Source organism: Theropithecus gelada, chromosome 4, assembly GCF_003255815.1.
Source record: "Theropithecus gelada isolate Dixy chromosome 4, Tgel_1.0, whole genome shotgun sequence".
NCBI lineage: Eukaryota > Metazoa > Chordata > Mammalia > Primates > Cercopithecidae > Theropithecus > Theropithecus gelada.
This window is the reverse complement of record NC_037671.1, coordinates 28,438,571-28,456,629: the sequence shown is the minus strand read 5'-3', so window position 1 is coordinate 28,456,629 and position 18,059 is coordinate 28,438,571. Positions and strand designations below refer to the sequence as shown.

Sequence of the window (18,059 nt, the reverse complement as noted above, 5' to 3'; positions counted from 1 at the left end):
AATCCTGTCTCTACTTAAAAAAAAAAAAAAAAAAATTAGCTGGGTGTGGTGATGCGTGCCTATAGTCCCAGCTACTCAGGAGGCTGAGGCACAAGAATCACTTGAACTCAGGAGGTGGAGGTTGCAGTGAGCCAAGATCGTGCCACTGTCCTCCAGCCTGATGACAGAGCAAGACCCTGCCTTAAAAAAACAAAAACAAAAACAAAAAGGTTTCGATCTTTCTAAGAAGAGGGGATACTTGGAATATTAAGGTAACATGTTAATAAAATGTTTGGTGTTAGGTTTAGTGTCAGGCTAAGACTCATTCCTATAATTAATTGCTGGAGATGTCCAAAATACATGTCAAAAAATGTTGAGACTGAGACAGCTAGTCCTCTAAATAAGTATAAATTAACTTGTGAGAAGGAGGGCAGGTCACAAAAGGGGCAAGAGGTTGAAGATGTACACATTACAAATAAGAAGAACTTCAGCCACTTAAAAAAAGATGCCATTTTATTTAATCTCAAAAACACTCATGTAAGCTGGGTGTGGTGGTGCATGCCTGTAATCCCAGAAACTCAGGGGGCTGAGGCAGGAGGATCACTTGACCCTAGGAGTTCAAGACCAGTCCAGGCAACATAGTAAAACCCCATCTTCCCACCCCACAAAAAATTCCCATAAAATTCAATCCTCTTAGATTATCACTTATCAAAATATCCTCACACATTTACTTCCTGTTCTTACTTTATCTATACAAAAATATGATGGAGAACACTGTTTATAATGTGCAATGCAGTTTTTAGATTTTGCCTTAGATTTTCCTAAAATTAGCCCAAACTGAAAATAATAATAATGTAAGTATTTCAACATATGCCTGTTAAAAGGAAAAGTAATGCAAGGTATGTCAAAATGATGAGATCAAAGGACATAAATAATGTAAATGTTTAAGATGTCACTTTTTCATAAATACCTCCAGAAGAATCTGTCAATAAGTATTCAATAAACACCACTTCTGTGCTAGTTAGTTGAACGTAAAAAAAATTAAAATTCATATTTTTCAGCACCTTCCTCAAGAAATGAAAGGCAAAGCCTTTAAAATTCTCTAGGCAAAGGCTCCATTTGTCTTCTAAAAGCTGGTTCAAGAGATATTCCTCTTGCAAAAGGCACCAAGCATTATTGTACCTGGAGACTAAACAACCCAGTAGTCTATAAGATGTTTTAAGTAAGACTAAATCTACTTAGTGCAATTAGGCTCATAATTTTCATATGCACATTATCTGTGCATACGCATGTTTTTAAAAGCCAGACACTTTTGATTTGCCATTGTGTCTATGCTCTGCACCCCACCCCCAATCTTCCCACCATGGGTAATTATATTTTTCACTACAGGGGGTACTTTTACATTCTTCACATCTAGCGCATCTATTCAGTTCACAGTTTGGGTGCGAGTAATTAGTAATTAGCTTATTCTAATTCCACTTAATCTTAACACCTAATCATCTTTAATTGCACAGGCTTGAATAGAATGACAGAGAAGGAAAAAAGGTGACAGGTGGAGGAAGAAATGAGGCCTTCAATTCAACCTTACAAGCAAGCACTCACAGAACCCTGTGTAAGATGTCACCACCTTTGCATAATGTAAAGACTGCAACAAAGTGATGGCGGTGAAACCAACACAATAAGTCACCTCATCAAAAAAAGAAAAAAAGAGTTTCCTATCAAATACTCTTTTCCCTCCCACTTCAGCTGGAGAGGAACAGAATGTTTGAAACACATTTTCCTTAGACACCTAGCAGGATATAACCCATGATATCTAATACACATTTAAAATAATAATCAGAGACATAAGCCATAGTAACTTATGTATGATTCAAATTTCCCACCCCACTCTACCGCCTTTTTTAAGGTCGAGCAACCTGATTAAACTTTAAGGGCAGCACGTTTTACTAATCCCCAGCTAACAGACCTGTGAGTTGTTTTTCTCTCCTCTATCAGAAATACCCATGAGGGGGCCTGGCGCAGTGGCTCACGCCTGTAATCCCAGCACTTTGGGAGGCTGAGGCGGGTGGATCATGAGGTCAGGAGATCGATACCATCCTAGCTAACACGGTGAAACCCCGTCCCTACCAAAAATACAAAAAATTAGCCGGGCGTGGCAGCTGGTGCCCATCGTCCCAGCGACTCGGAGGCTGAGGAGAAGAATGGGGTGAACCCAGGAGGCGGAGTTTGCAGTGAGCTGAGATCATGTCACTGCACTCCTGCCTGGGCAACAGAGCGAGACTCCGTCTAAAAAAAAAAAAAAAGAGAGAGAGAGAGAAAAAAAAGAAAAAAGAAATACCCATGGGTGGTGGGTGGCTTATCAATATCATTCTGTGACATAGCAAACAATTAACCCTATAATTTAAAAAAAAAAATCATAGCAGGTATTCAGTTGTACAAAATAAGGGTCCAAAAATTGTATAACTACAAAACTATATAACTGTTGGCCTCAACTTAAATACCATGAAGGCAACAGAAGTCGAGCACCAGAAAATAATGTGGCATAGAGACTTGTAAAATAAGATAAAGGTTTCCCACATTTCTGAAGAAAGGGGAAAATACCAACAGTAAAAGTCACATTTCACTAACTCTATAGAGCAATCACTCACTCTTACACACAATGCAGTGGGTAAGTCTCAGGAATTTTATCCGAGTTGACGAACTATAATTAAATGATAATAAAAAATAGCAAGGAGAAAAAAATAAAGCCCAGAGAACATTATAAAAGAATTCCCAATCAAGGCTAGATTCTGAGTGCCACTGGTAGACACTCCCATCCTTATGATTTTATGTAAAAGAAAATTAAAACTAGAGACTTCAAGGAACCAGTGGTTACACAGGTCACTGGTTCTTAACCTTTGGAATGCAACAGAATCAAATGGTACACTTGTTCAAAAAAAAAAAAAAAAAAAAGTCCACCGCAGACGTATGTTATCGTTAACTGTCCTATGTATATGCTGTGTGTGTATGAGGAGGATGAGGAAGTGTGATGTGACAGAGAGAAGGGTACTGCTGAAAGTATATTTTTAAAAATAATCTCAGGCAATTCCAAAACACAGCAAATTTTGAATACCATTAGGTTACTGGTATTGCCAGTCTCTGAACTGCTAGGCCATTTACAGAAGCAGTGCCAATATCCACTATAATTTCATCTCAAAGGTCCATAGTGTGGGACAAAGTTAAATTGAAGCACTGTTGTAAATCTGTTCTTTTGGTATTGATACTGACAGGGGCTGAGACAGACGGCTTTATACACAGTTCCTCGGAGTGGTAGGCATATTGAAAGGGGCAAGACTACAAGTGTGGTAAGACCAATTTTGGCAGCCACATGGGAAAATTAGTCTTGCTGCATCAACACCCTTTCTCATAATTAAATAGCACAGTGAAATCATATTTTGAACATAACCTTGGCATTAACATTTCGCTAATGCCCTTCTGCTCCCATCCCAGCCCTCAAATCATAAACATAAACATTCCTGAATTAAGACTAGCAAGAAGACCCTGGTTATGTCATTATGTCATCATTCATGAGTGATCATTCACTCCTGCATATGTTTGACCATTTGGGCAAACATATGTTGCTGTGATTTTTCTTTCAAACTCCAGTTTCTGGAAAATGATAAACACGTAAGATAAAACATTGCTTTAAGATGAACTGTGGAAAAGTCCCAAAAGTTTGTATGAAATCTCAAAAAACACAGTGACGATTTTGACAATTTTAAAGAACATTACCAACAAACTCCACACACACACACACACACACACACTGTAGTTTTAAAAGCTAAAACAAACAGTAGAAGGAAAGAATAAAGATCAGAGCAAAAGTCAATGAAATAGGAAATAAAAAATCAATGAAATCAATAAAGAAAACCAATGGAACCAAAAAGAAAGTTGTTTGAAAAGATCAAAAAATTTGGTAGACCTCTAACCTGACTGAAATGGAAAGAGATAGAGATAACCAAATTACCAGTATTGGGAATGATATTCCCAATACTGTTATACTTGTTATACAGGTATTAGAAGTATAACAAGTGGGTATTGTTAACAACTTTATTTCAATAAATTCAACAACTTACATAAAATAAACAAATTTCTTAAAAGACACAAACTACCAAAGCTCATTCAACAAGAGAAATACAAATGGATCTATATCATTAAGGAATATTAATAGAATTTGCAGTTTAAAACCTTCCCTGGTCAGGCACAGCGGCTCATGCCTGTAATCCCAGTACTCTGGGAGGCTAAGGGGGGTTGATCGCTTGAGCTCGGAAGTTTGAGTCGAGCCTGGGCAATGCAGAGAAACCCTGTCTCTAGAAAAAAATACACAAATGAGTCGGGCATGGTGGTGCATGCCTGTAGTCCCTACTTGGGAGGACGAGGTGGGAAGATGGCTTGGACACAAGAAGCCAAGGTTGCCATGAGCCGAGATTGCACCCCTGCGGCTCCTGCCTGAGCAACAGAGTGAGACCCTGTCTCACCAAAAAAAAAAAAAAAAACCTTCTCAAAGAGAAAACTCAAGGCCCAAATAACTTCACCAGTAAATTCAACCAAACATTTAAGACAAAAATTAATACCACCTACCACCTCAACAGAAAAAATTTAAGAGGAGGAATTACTTCCTCCTGTATAGAGAAGAAATATGTAGAATCATTCTATAAATCCATGATTCTCTAATAGAGAAGCCAGTCAAAAATGTTTAAAAAAAAAAAAAAAAATGACAAACCAATCACTCCCACAAACATCGATGCAAAACACTATTCACAAAATTTTAACACTTGGAATTCAACAATATATAAAAGGAATAATATATCGTGACTCACGCCTGTAATCCCAGCAGTTTGGGAGGCCGAGGTGGGCGAATCACAAGGTCAGGAGATTGAGACCATCCTGGCCAACGTGGTGAAACCCTGTATCTACTAAAAATACAAAAATCAGCTGGGCTTGGTGACGCGCACCTGCAGTCCCAGCTACTCAGGAGGCTGAGGCAGGAGAATCATTTGAACCCAGGAGGCAGAGGTTGCAGTGAACCAAGCTTGTGCCACTGCACTCCAGCCTGGTGACAGAGCGAGACTCCATCTCAAAAATATATATAATAATAATACATCATGGCCAAATGAGACTTACCCTAGGAATAAAATATTTGATATTAAAAAAAAATCAATATAATTCACCATTTTAGGAAGCTTAAAAAAAGAAAGAAAACCACACAATTATCTCAATAGACAAAAAACATTTGCCAAAATCCAACACTAATTCCTGATTAAAACTCTCAGCAAACTAAAAATAGAAAGAAACTTCTTAAAACAGATAAAGGGCATCTATTTTAAAAACCTACAGCTAACATCACACTTAATGGTGAAAGAATAAATACTTTCCCTCAAAGATGAGGAAAAAGGCCAAGAAGGTCTGATCTTGCCACTGCCATTCAGCACTGTCTTATAGGTACCAGAACAATTGTCAAGGTCTGAGATTTTATCCTACTTGTAAGCCAGTAAGTTAGCCTATTACTGTTTCATTGATGCTGCCGAAGACAGGAGACACCTGGGTCAGAGACATAGGATTTTATGATTAATGGCACAACAAAAGGCATGTGCACCACATTTGGATAGATTCCCCTGCCCTCAAAGTCCCACATGGTGACATGAAGGGATTCAGATGGATGCCTGCACACACAGTAGGCTGCTTACAAGAAAGGAACCCTTGGACATTGGAAATCTACTGTTTTCATAGTAAGAAGTAAGCAAGCCTGTTCTTTGTTCAACAGAGAACTATTCCACCATCCCACAAGGATGCTCACTGCAATCAACCCTGAGAAATAGCCTGGGCAAAGAGTAGTCATGGCACTAAATTCCTGGCATACTCAGCAAAATATGTAGGAGTATGACACCAATAGAGGAATATCTCCCAACAGCAGTAAGACTAGACAAAGAAATAAAAGACACCCATGTTAAAAATAAAAGGTACCCATCCATATTCACAAATGACATTTTTGTAAATACTGATGAAATCTATTTTTAAAAGCTACTAGAACTAATACACGAGTAAAGCAAGATAGCAGGATATACGGTCAACATGCAAAAATCAACTATATTTCTAATACCAGCAAGGGACAACTGAAATTTAAAAAATAACACAATTTATAGCAGCATCAAAAAATATTAAACACTTAGGAATGAATTTAGAGATGTGTAAGACCTGTACACTGAAAGCTACAACAAAATACACTCAGGAAAAACTGAAAAAGACCTAAACAAATGGAGAAATATATAGTTTTCTTAGGTCAGAAGACTGTACATTACATCAGTTCTTCCCCCAAAGTCATTTAAAAATTCATTGTAACATCAGCCAAAATTCCAGCCAGCTTTTTATAGAAACGGAGATGTTTCTAAAATTCACATGGAATTGCAAAGGACCTAGAATCACTGAAACAATTTTGAAAAAGAAGAAAAACGTTGGAGGAATAACACTCTCTGATTTCAAACTTTGTTGTAAACAAGCCACAATAATAGAGTACAAGAGTGGCATGAAGATAGTAGCAAAGAGACGGGATTCAAAGAGTGCAGAAACAGATTCACACTTAAACGGACTACAGAATTTCAACAAAGGTGAAAACAAGCTCAGTGAGGAAACAATAGTCTTTCAAACAAATGTTACTGGAACAAGTGAATATAATATAAATACGAGAAAAAAAAGACAAACTAAAAAAAATTTTGATCTATACATAGCTTTATATTCAAAAATTACTTCCAAAGGGATCATAGGCCTACATGTGTAACCGAAAGCTGTAAAACTTCTGCAAGATACAGAACATGCTGTGACCCTGAGTTAAGAAAAGATTTATTCAATATGATACTAAAAGCACAATCCGTAAAAGAAAATATTGATAAATTGAACTTCATCAACATTTGAATCTTCTATTCTTTGGCCAGGCGTAGTGGCTCACGCCTGTCATCCCAGCACTTTGGGAGGCTGAGACGGGTGGATCACGAGGTCAGGAGATCGAGACCATCCTGGCTAACACAGTGAAACCCCGTCTGTACTAAAAATACAAAAAATTAGCTAGGCATGTTGGCGGGCGTCTGTAGTCTCAGCTATTCAGGAGGCTGAGGCAGGAGAATGGCGTGAACCCGGGAGGCGGAGCTTGCCCTGAGCTGAGGTCCCGCCACGGCACCACTGCACTCCAGCCTGGGCGACAGAACAAGTGATTCCATCTCAAAAAAAAAAAAAAAAAAAAAATTCTCCTCTTTGAAAGACACTGTTAAGGGAATGAAAAGACAAGCCACAGACTGAGAGAAGATATCTGATAAAGGCTTTGTATCCAGAATGTGTTTTTTTTAAAACTCTCAAAACTCAATAAGAAAACAAACAGCCCAATTTTTGTAATGGCAGAAGGAAATACATGATGGCAATTAAACAGATAAAAAGATACTCAACATGTTCTGTCACTAGGGAAATGCAAATTAAAACCACAATGAAAAAGCACTACATACCTGTTGAATGGCTAACATTAAAAAGACTGACTATACCAGTGTTGGGGAGGATGTGGAGGAACTAGAACTCTCATATGCTGCTGTTGACAATGTAAAATGGTACAACCACTGTGGAAAAGTGTGACAGTTTCTTAAAAGGTTAAACATACAGCTATCATATGATTCAGCCATTCTACCCCTAGGTAATTACACATGGGAAATGAAAGTACATGTCCAATCAAAAACTTGTACTTAAATATTCATAGCAGCTTTATTCAACACAGCCAAAATGGGAAACAATACAAATGTCCCTCTCATCGGGTGAATGGATAAACGAACCGTAATACAGCCACACAATTAAACACTACTCAGCAATGACAAGAATAAACTATTGAGACATGCGACAAAATAAATCAATCTCAAAATAATTAAACTGAGGTTGGGGGAGGGAGAATATTAGGAAAGATAGCTAATGCGTGCTGGGCTTAATACTTAGGTGATGGGTGGATAGGTGCAGCAAACCTTGGCACACATTTACCTGTGTAACAAACTGGCATACCCTGCACATGTACCCCAGAACTAAAAATAAAATAAAAAATTAAAATAATAATAATTAAACTGACTGAAAGAAGGTAGACAGGAAGGAGTATACATTGTATGACATCATTCATATAAAATTTTTAAAATGCAAACTACTCTACAGGAATCAAAAGTAGATACCTGCAGATTGACTGCAGATGGGGAAGAGGGCCGAGAGAGTCATACATATGTCAACACTTATCAAATTGTACACTTTGGTTTACCGCAGTTAGTTATAGCCCAATAAAGCTACTTTTTAAAATCTGCATTTTATTAACTCCAAAAAATTATCACTATATTCCCACTAAAACCTTATATAGTACTATGTAATTGCTATGAAATTTTAGTGTCAAAGCATGTTGTACAAACTCTATAAGGAACAGTACTCTCACGTTTACATTGCCAGTTATAAGAGCTAATTAGTTCTTCACAAACTGAGTTATGGAGAATGTGTTTCCCTTATCAGAATGAATTTCCAACTCCTGTCCACACAGCCAGTGTTTAGTCTCTCATTTTGAAAATTTAATCTTCCCTAACCTTGTTTATCCACATTGTCTCAAGGAATATTTTAGGGTTTCAGGAATTCAAGAAAGATGACCTTGCAGTGATCTGTTTTTGACACTCACCTGAGCTGACTTGCTGCAGATGACGCCATGAATCTCCAAGTAGCTGAAGGTTAACTCAAGCTGCAATTGAGGGGAAAGGAGGAAAGAAAAGACCTGTAATGAGGGTTTTAAAACATAAAATTCAAGGTAAAAAACAAATCCTACAACTAGAAACAGTCCAAGAGCAAATAAGACATCGGGCAGCTTCTGAAGGCGGGCTGGTTTAATATCTCCATTCATTCAACAAGACAGAAACATGATTTATCAAATTTCAGAAAAAGTATTACTTACACTACTAAAAAAGAAAAGAAAAGAAAGGAAGCTGCATGCCCAACTTTTAAAACTTTATCCAGAGACAAACACAATAGTAGAAGTTGGTGTAAAAGCAATCACAGTTTTTGCCATTAAAAGTAATAGCAAAAAACACAATTACTTCTGCACAAACCTAATAAGTTTTTGCACTTATACACTATTTATTCATTGAAAAATGAATGTATGGAAGGAACCATCTAAACACTTTTTTCCCTTTTTCACTTCAAAATTTTGCTTCAGAAAGTCCTATCAGGATAAAGTCAATGTTGGTTTTCCCTTCTTTCTAAACCTTTAGCTATTTGTTACACTCTGACCACTTATCAGAGTCAGCCATCCTTCTACTGTCTTCCATAAAAATTCACAGTTTGAATGGATTTAGAGAAATAAATCTATGTTTACCCAAATTAAATCCGTATTTACACAAATACAATATTCAGGAATTTTAAGTTGTGCTTAAATGAAATGCACAGAGTTAAACAAAAGTCCTCTCTCTCTGCATGTGAACAAATGATTATTTGTATCCTTTCTATTTTAACAAGTGCCCCTCTCTTCTCCTGTAATCAGCAGCGTTTTTTTTTTTTTCTTTAAAATATCCCCAGTCTTTCACTCTTTACCTGTTTTTCCTGATAAAGAGCCACTAATTTTTCTTCCCAGTTTTTCCCATTTCAGCAAATAATCACAGAGCATGGAGCTAGAGACAGCGGGGGACCAAGTTGAATCAATTTATTTTACCCTCCCACATTAAACCTAGAAATATAATGATAAAAGAACACATCCAGAACCAAATCCACAAGGGATTTAGTTCTGCTCCCTGGTGCTATGTTGTACCATGATACATTGGTAGAATAAATTTTAGAGCAGAAAAACCCTGAATCTCCAGTTAAACATCTCAAAGTATACTGATGAAGTTATTATTAATAGTGGGGAGGGAAGTAAATACTGGGCAGAAAACCCCTGAATCTCCAGTTAAACATCACAAAGTATACTGATGAGCTCTGGAAGTATAAAGAGAACTCGCTCATTCATTATTCACTTCGTCAACTGACAAACACTTAGGAAAAGCCTACTGTGTGCCAGTATTGGAAATACAAAGAGGATTGAGACATTTGTTTTGTCCTCCAAGAGTTAAATGCAGCATTTAAGGCACACATTTAAAAGCATTAAATTAGAGTAGAAGTTTTCTTACCTATGATTATCAAGATTTATACATAATTTGGTTTTGAAGTCATTTAAAGCAGGGAATTATTTTCTAAAAAGTATACATACCTTCCTTATTTTAATTTAAAGTTTATGAATAAATATTCATTCACTATCCTTTAATATTGCGCCAAAGTTTTTCTTTGAGTTAAGCCCACTGGCTGGCCCTCCAGTGGCCTTTCTGCATAAGCCATACTCACAAGCATGGCTTCCAGCTTCCAATGTAAGTCTCTTTAAAAATGCAGAACTGCAAAATACTTGCAAAGCAGTATGACGGCAGACATTTTCTCAATTATTATGCTCCTCACCACCCCTCCCCCAACTATAAAGTTGTCTAGTCTTTAAAACAGCAATTTAAGTAATTCATTTTTATCAATATTCAATGTCATAGATATTCTTCTTTTGCACTCATATTTCATTGCTACATAAAATATCTTTCACTAAAATGTTTCACTAAAAACATTTGCTATTATAACTGCTTTAGGAATAAACCCATGACCCTCAATGAGCATCTCATTCAGTGGAAGGGAGCAGGTGTGAATAGGTGTGAGCACGTACCCTCTCTTACATGCTAACAGCTATGAAAATGCAGCCAGCATCAGTCAGCATCATCAGGGATAGGAATGGCCACCTTTGGTCAATTTGGCTCAGCAAGATTAGTTGGAGGTCAACTAAGATGCTTCTACTGTACCTGAGTGCTTTCCCTGGAGTAGAATAACAAAGCGCTGGGGAGGCAGGAAAGAGTGGTGACATTTCATCTAAGCCCTGAAGAATGACTTCAAGTTCCTCAAGCAAACATGGAGTGCAGAGGGAAATTCAGGCAGAGGAAAACGAATTTGCAAAGGCATTGAGGTGTTAAAAGAACTAGGACAAGGAAGAAACTAAAAGGAGCAGATCCTGCAGTATTAGTAATCAATAAGGATGACTGGCTGAGTCTGTGATTAGTCGAAGTCCCGGGTTATTATTAATAGTGGGGAGGGAAGTCTCTAAAACATACTGAAAGACGTCACGGAAAGGTTCAAATCATTCTCTTATCTCACCTATGGCTATTTTTATTAGGCCTTTGCTCCTAGTCCCCACAACCCATCATCCACTCCACTTCAACCCACCCAAAGACAATTTAAACAATGTCACTGGATTAGATTTATGGGCAGGAAGAAGCAGGAAGACTAGTTAAGAAGAAGCTGAGGCAGACGTAGGCTGCATGAAGACTTGAGGACATTTTTCAGTTAGAAATTATACTCATTAAATATCACCACAGAAATTAATGAATTATTAGATAAGAGGAAAAACTTAACCCAGATTGTCAATAGCCTTTCCACCAATCTCTTGCTCACCTCACACCCACACCCTGGCAAGACAGTGCCCATCCCACAAGCAACAGAGCAGATCTAAATATGATAAAGAGGCTGTCTTCAGTAACTCCCGCTCTTCCCCAGGCAGCAGTCCACGCTTCAGCCCCTCAGCCAGGCCTCAACCCTGACTGCCTTGCTGAGCTGTTTCCCTCCCACCACTGCCTCCTCCACAACCCTCAGCCCGCACTCCAACTCCCCAAATGCACTGTGGTCTTCCAAACTGCTAAGCCTTTTGATCAGTATAAAACCCCTTATTTGCCTGGCTGATGGGTGATTTTTCAACCCGCCCTCTCTGCAAACCCTTCTTTGATCTCATAATTACCCACCCCCTGAAAGAAAAGTTAGGGCCTTCTGGGATGACAGGACAGTTCTATTTCCTTATCTGGGTGTGACTGCAGAAGTATTTGCTTTGTAGTTAATTACTGAGATGTACATCTCTGTTTTGTGCGTTTGACTATACATGTTGTATATTTCACAATAAAATGACAAGAGAAAGCATGTTTAATTAATCAGCTCCCAAAGAGAAGACATATATGTCATAGTCAATGCTTTACACTAATGTTCTAAATATAATTATTTCTCCAGAAAATTATTATTGTTGACATTGGTTTTACTTCTCAGTCAAGACGTAAGGTGGCACGTTAAAACCAGCCTTCTCTAAGGGGGAAAGCTGCAAAGCTGCAGGCAGATCACTTTGGAAGAAAATCTGCCTTTCTTTATTTGTGATGTTAACAATATCAGAAATCAGAACCAATGTTCAAACTACCCTGGCCAGGGGCTGGCTCTGAAACATTATATATATCACAGGACGGAGCCAAGCCTTTCCTCAGGGGCAGAGCAAGGAGGCAGCAGAATAAAGTCATCCAGCAGAAGGCAGGCAGGTGACTTCACAAGAGGTAACACACTTCCACTGTGTCACAGCGTGTTAGGGTATGCATATTATTTAGGGGTCTTCTATTCAATAGGGTGCTTGAATATTTTCCTAAGCCCATAAAATTTCCTTCTGTAATTAATTTCTTACCAGTGGGATAATGTCTAATTAAAGTCCTCATATCATGCCTTCAGGTATTTTAATGTATAGTTTAGTCTAACTTCATCGACATAATAATTTATTTAAAAAACATAATAAACATATAGGCTCACTTTATATTATCTAAAGGGGCTTGGGCCAAAAGCCTCATTTCTTGGAGAAACTTTATAAAAGTTAACATTTGTATGATCAGAAAAAAAGAAAAAAAAAGGCCACAGATATCCTAAGCCTATAACTACCAAACACTGCATTGGCATCTTCCCAAAAGTCTGTGCAAATCATGCAAATCATAAGACTGCAAGTCCTAAAAGATCCATTTCATTTGTACCAATAACATTATAGCGCCCTAACTTGGCACCTAAGTCAGAATTTACAAAACAGTGGCTAAACGTTAAATTTCAAGAAACAAGAAAAGCCTAATCAGCAAATAACACTGCGGCCCAAACATCATAGCAGGATAAGGCTGAAAGCATCTACCAGACCTTACCCATTTTCCTGGATATGCCGGCAGGGGAAGCAGTTCAGCTCAGTAAAAAGTCGAAATAAGTAGGACATGGTGAGTCTAATTTCTCTTTCTCCCATTCATTACTTGTGAATCTTTAGACTAGCCAACTTTGCATCTTTTAGCTATTTTCTAATCACTCACCTACAAGGTTACTGTGAGACATAAATGAGACTGTATACTTACATACTTACTAAATAACTTATTAGATTCTAGCAATAACAGAAGCAGAGGCTTTGCAGCCAGCCTCCCTTGATTAGAATCACTCATGTGCCACGTATTAGTGGAAGTTTAACCTTGGTCAAGTTACTGAACCTCCTTGGGCCTCAGTTCTCTCATCAATAAAAGGGATAATAATAAGACTTATGGCTCTCATGAGATTCTGTTAAGGAGCAAGTTATTTACTAAAACAACACTCCAGTAAATGTTATCACCTTTTTAGGAAAAAAATCCCAATTTCCTATGACCATTCAGTCCATATCCTATAAAAATGATAAACTCCTTTTAGTTAACATAAACAAAGTAAGTCATTATTATGATTAATTCACAAACTATCAGTTCGAATTCTGCACCAAGTAATGAAGGACATCTCATGAAAAATGTTATATATCTCTTTTAAAGAACAGAGTGGCGCCTTGTTATTTCCTATAAGCAACATCAGAGTAGATGGAGAACAGCTGAGATGGTTACATTTCTGGTAATATACTCTTTGGAGTTATGAAGGTTATTTCCCACATGTCTACAGTCTTAGAAAAACCTGCCAGTACTGATCCAAAGGAAATAAGAAGTAGACTTGAATAAAGTGGAAATCAAGCCCCAGTTGAGAGAGAAAAATAACTGGGACATGGAGCCTTAGGGACATACAGCACAAAATCCTTCACTGATTTTCTTGGGATGCCTTTACACAAAGAGAGGGAACAAAGGAGTAAAAAAGATGTTTGTCATTACAGCCTTTAGGTGCTTCTGGGAAGAAGGAAGGAAAATTAGAATGTGCTAAGAGAAATCTGAACACAGCTTAAATCAAAAGTCTATGTAAGTGAGGCGTGTGTGTGTTGTGTTGCAGTATGTGAGTGTGTATGTGTGCACACATGTTTAAGAATGCATGAGTGACTATGCATGAGTGTGCATGTGTGAGTCTGCACTGAGTGAGTATGAGTGTTGAAGGAAGGACTTCATGAACACCTACCTTGGTGGGGATTCGCGCTGTTACAAGGAAGGCTCGGCATGATGTAAGCACCTGTAAGACAGAAGCAGCAGCATCAGTATGTGCCAAAAAGTGGGCCCAGTGGGCTTTGGTGTTTCCACGGGGCTTTAATGATACTGAAGCCTCAGAAGGCCACGTGGCTTGGCTCCTGTCATGTAAGAAGAATTAAGACCTGGGACAGCTTCTTGGTCTCATAGAATTAGTTTTAACTTAAAGAGTTCCTGTATCAAAGTTCTTTTAGAACAAATCACAGGTGAAATCTCAAGACGAGAAGCCTGTCAGCAGCCCAAAAACCCAACAGATTATTCAGATTAAGTAAAACAGGTCTCTGTGATACTAAAATGCAGATATATAGTCACAAGTCTCACTATATCAACAGTAAACTTAATGGAAAAAAACAACTAAGTACTCATTTGCACTTCCCAAATTACAACCACTACCCACATTTGCCCTCTTGCTTTCCATTCTTTGTACTCCAGCTAACAGAGCAAAATCAGGCTTATATATATATATTATATAATATACATATTATATAATGCACAGAGCGAAATCAGGCTAAGCTTCCAAAAAATCATCCCTAACTTTGCTTCTCAGCTGTGTCTCTCTCAGTCTTAGAACATTTATGGAAGTTTCCTTTTTGATGCTCAGCTAAGAACATACATACAGCCTGTGGGGTCCCATATGCCTATAGGTTCCTTTACTTAGCAGAGGCCCTCATGAATACAAAGGGGCTGAGCTAGGAATTCAGATTTTGAGCCAGGATCCCACATCCATGAAGCTTACTGCAAAACTTTCCATTCTGCAACTTTGAGATTTGGGCAGGCCTCATGAGTCTTTTCAATAAAGAAAGAAAACTCCAAGGCTTCTCAAGTCCTGATGGAAGAATTGCCCTTTTTTCATTTTCCAAATAACTTCCTTGTCACTAAGCCTGTACTTAGCAAGTGGTGCTTATTTAGCAAGTTATGCTGATGTGCTACTTTAAGAATGCTAGATTAGAACAAAACTGTAGAAAGTCAAGACCACTGGGACCTCAGGTTGTTAAAGGACTTATCCAAAGTCAAACAGCTTTACCCAGACACAACCCCGGGCTTGAACGGCTAAGCTGAGCACAGAAAATGAATCAAGGCTGTGCCCCTGTGGCGTGCTTTATGCCTTTCCCTAGTCTCCCAACTCTGAATAGAAACAGTGCATTTTCTATAAAATCTTTCTTTGAATAATCGTATGTCATCACGGTAGGGGATAATTCAAGTCAGAACCATTTACGAGACAGATGAGAAGTAATCTGACACTGGCTGGGAGAATGTGGTAAGAGCAGGTGGGGAAGATTGAGGGAAAAGACAGAGCCCATTTCAAGACCTTTCACCCAAATGCCACCATCACAGTCATTCACAGGATCAATTTTTACCTGGTATCATTTTTGCAGCTTGATTTTAGAGTTGGCATGCCCTAGGAAGCCATTAATAAATGACTTCTAAAAGTGCAGGCAACAAGTGCCTTCTCAATGCTACAGGCAGTGTGTCAGTCTCATAAAAGTGTGGGTAACAGATGATGTCTATCTTTGAATATTCCATATGCTGTGAGCCAAATCACAGCTTTTCCCTGAGGAAGTTATCCTTTTTTTTTTTTAATACCCTACTAAGGCCCTGGGGGCAAGGAAATGGGACAAAGCACCAGGCAGTAGAAAGGAGAGGGACAGGGAAGAAGTATGGCCAGGATGAGTGTGTGGAGGTCAAGTGTAGCCCGGTAGTAGCAAGACTGGCTACATCATCTGTAGGGACATTGTTCAAATATGATTAAGAATTTCAAGACGATAACAATAAGGCATTAACCCAATGCAGGGAAATGATGAACTCACTTCAAGGTCATATAATTAGGGGAGAAACAGAATTCACATGCTTGGGATGGAAAGCATCCTGTTTGTAGGGTGTCCAGCTCTTTCTGTTTGCACAAGATGTTTCCAGTTTCAGGGCTGAGAATCTTGCATCCCGGGAAACTGGGACTGTTGGTCAAGCTACTAGCTTGAATTTTGGAATCAGAAAGACTTACATTCAGATTCTGGCTCTGCCACTTTCTGGCTGCATTTACCTGTTAACACCAAAGCCTGTGTCCTTAACCACCACACTATATCTATATATTGCTACTCAATCGTGCCTCCTTGTGCTCTAGACGCTGGCAGACGTGTCCTGTGCAACTGCACAGATTGCAAGCCATAAAGCTGTCCCTGAGTCGTTGCTACTCTTTATCAAGCATTTCCTATGTGCCATGAATAGGTGAATATCATTGAGGAGAGTGGCACACTTTAATCCTCACAACAAATACATTTGATGTCATTATTCCCATTTTACAAATGAGTAAACTGAGACTCAGTGATGAACTCACTTCAAGGTCATTCAATTAGAGCAGAAATCGTTTATAAAAGCATCAGAGTTCAAAAGGTTCTTAAGAAGAGTATAATTTAAATCTTACAGCTTTGTTAACACCAGAACTGATGTTCTTAACCACTAGGCTATATTTACATGTTACTACTCAATCCTGCTTCCTCATGCTCTAGCCCCTGGAAGATCAGTTACAGTGAAGGCAGGAAGGGATAGCCCAGGGCAGCCATGACTGGGAGAGATCCACAAAGCTCTCAGCTTGAAGGAGTACCTTTTTCAACATTCCAACAGTTTTTAAAATGCTCTTTTTAAATCCAAGTATGCCCTGGAGAACTGAACTGTTCTGTCATCAGCACTAGTTAATCCTTGGCTAATACAGCAGTACTCAGGGAATTAAGAGTTTGCAGGCCTTTTGCAAAAGGGCAAGAGAGCATTTTGTTGCATGAGACACACAGGGTTGGGTAACAGGCATCAGATAATCAAAAGAAGCATGGCAGTAATAAAGAGGAATTTGGAAAGGGAGATAAAAGGCACTAGAGAGAGGCTTAGCTTGCACTGCCATTTGCCTAGGTCTAGGGAGCGGAATACGAGATTAGAACTCATCTTAAAGGATGAAATCTTCACCTTCCCTGAACTAAGCTCCACAGTGCATCTAGCACCTTCTACTCCACTTTAGTACCAGGATATGACCCCTCTTTCAAATATTGCTCCTCCCCCATAGTGGAAAAGAAAAGAAATAAGATAATAATGCTGACAGCCACGATCATAAGCATGACTATAGGAAGCCAGTCCCCTATTCTCACCATTTCTCCCTTTTTATTATTTACAAAGCAGCACACACATTTCTCTCTCCCAGGAGTACTGGTATGATCAATCCCCAATCTTTCCAAAAAGCTTAGGTCCACAAAACTTCTGCTTAGAGGTGATATAACAGACAAATCCTAAAACTCGCATGCCAGAAAGGTCCCAATATCACGTGGTTAAAGACCTAAAATTCCCTGAGTTTGTGTATAATCTGACAGCAGGTCCAGAGAAACTCATCATCTCACAGCTAGTCAGTGGCAGAGCTGGAACTAGAAGCTGCAACTCCTCACTCTCAGTCTATTAACTCTCCACTCTCACCTAACATGAGCAATAAGGTTCAAGGCCAAAAGCCACAGATAGGAACTTGTAGCCTCTTCAGTATTCATAAAAATATATTTAACTCTGTGAACTTTCCTTCAAAGGAATCCAGGATCCTTTCACAAACATAGTAATAATTGCCAGTACCTGTTGAGTACACTGTTCTAATAGGTTTGCATATGTTACCACATTTAATCCTCACAGCACCCTATAAGGAAAACACTATTATAATCCCTACTGAAGAAACAGAGGCACATAGGGATTATGTAATTTGTGCAGGTCACCCAGCAA

The 18,059-nt window shown here is 38.6% G+C and overlaps 2 protein-coding genes across 4 annotated transcripts in view; one reads left to right on the top strand and one right to left on the bottom strand.

Annotated features, from left to right (window-relative positions):
• LOC112622349 (cytidine monophosphate-N-acetylneuraminic acid hydroxylase) overlaps positions 1 to 18,059 on the top strand; it is a 354,146-nt gene that overhangs the window by 15,251 nt on the left and 320,836 nt on the right. The gene's annotated exons all lie outside the window — the stretch shown is intronic.
• The window catches only part of CARMIL1 (capping protein regulator and myosin 1 linker 1), a 343,848-nt gene that overhangs the window by 185,440 nt on the left and 140,349 nt on the right, over positions 1 to 18,059 (bottom strand). For all 3 annotated transcript variants that reach the window (XM_025381879.1, XM_025381880.1, XM_025381881.1), the window contains exons 3-4: positions 14,254 to 14,304; positions 8,693 to 8,752 (exon numbers count right to left, since the gene is read on the bottom strand). In XM_025381879.1, the coding sequence (XP_025237664.1) occupies positions 8,693 to 8,752; positions 14,254 to 14,304 (111 nt within the window). The remainder of the gene's footprint in view (positions 1 to 8,692; positions 8,753 to 14,253; positions 14,305 to 18,059) is intronic.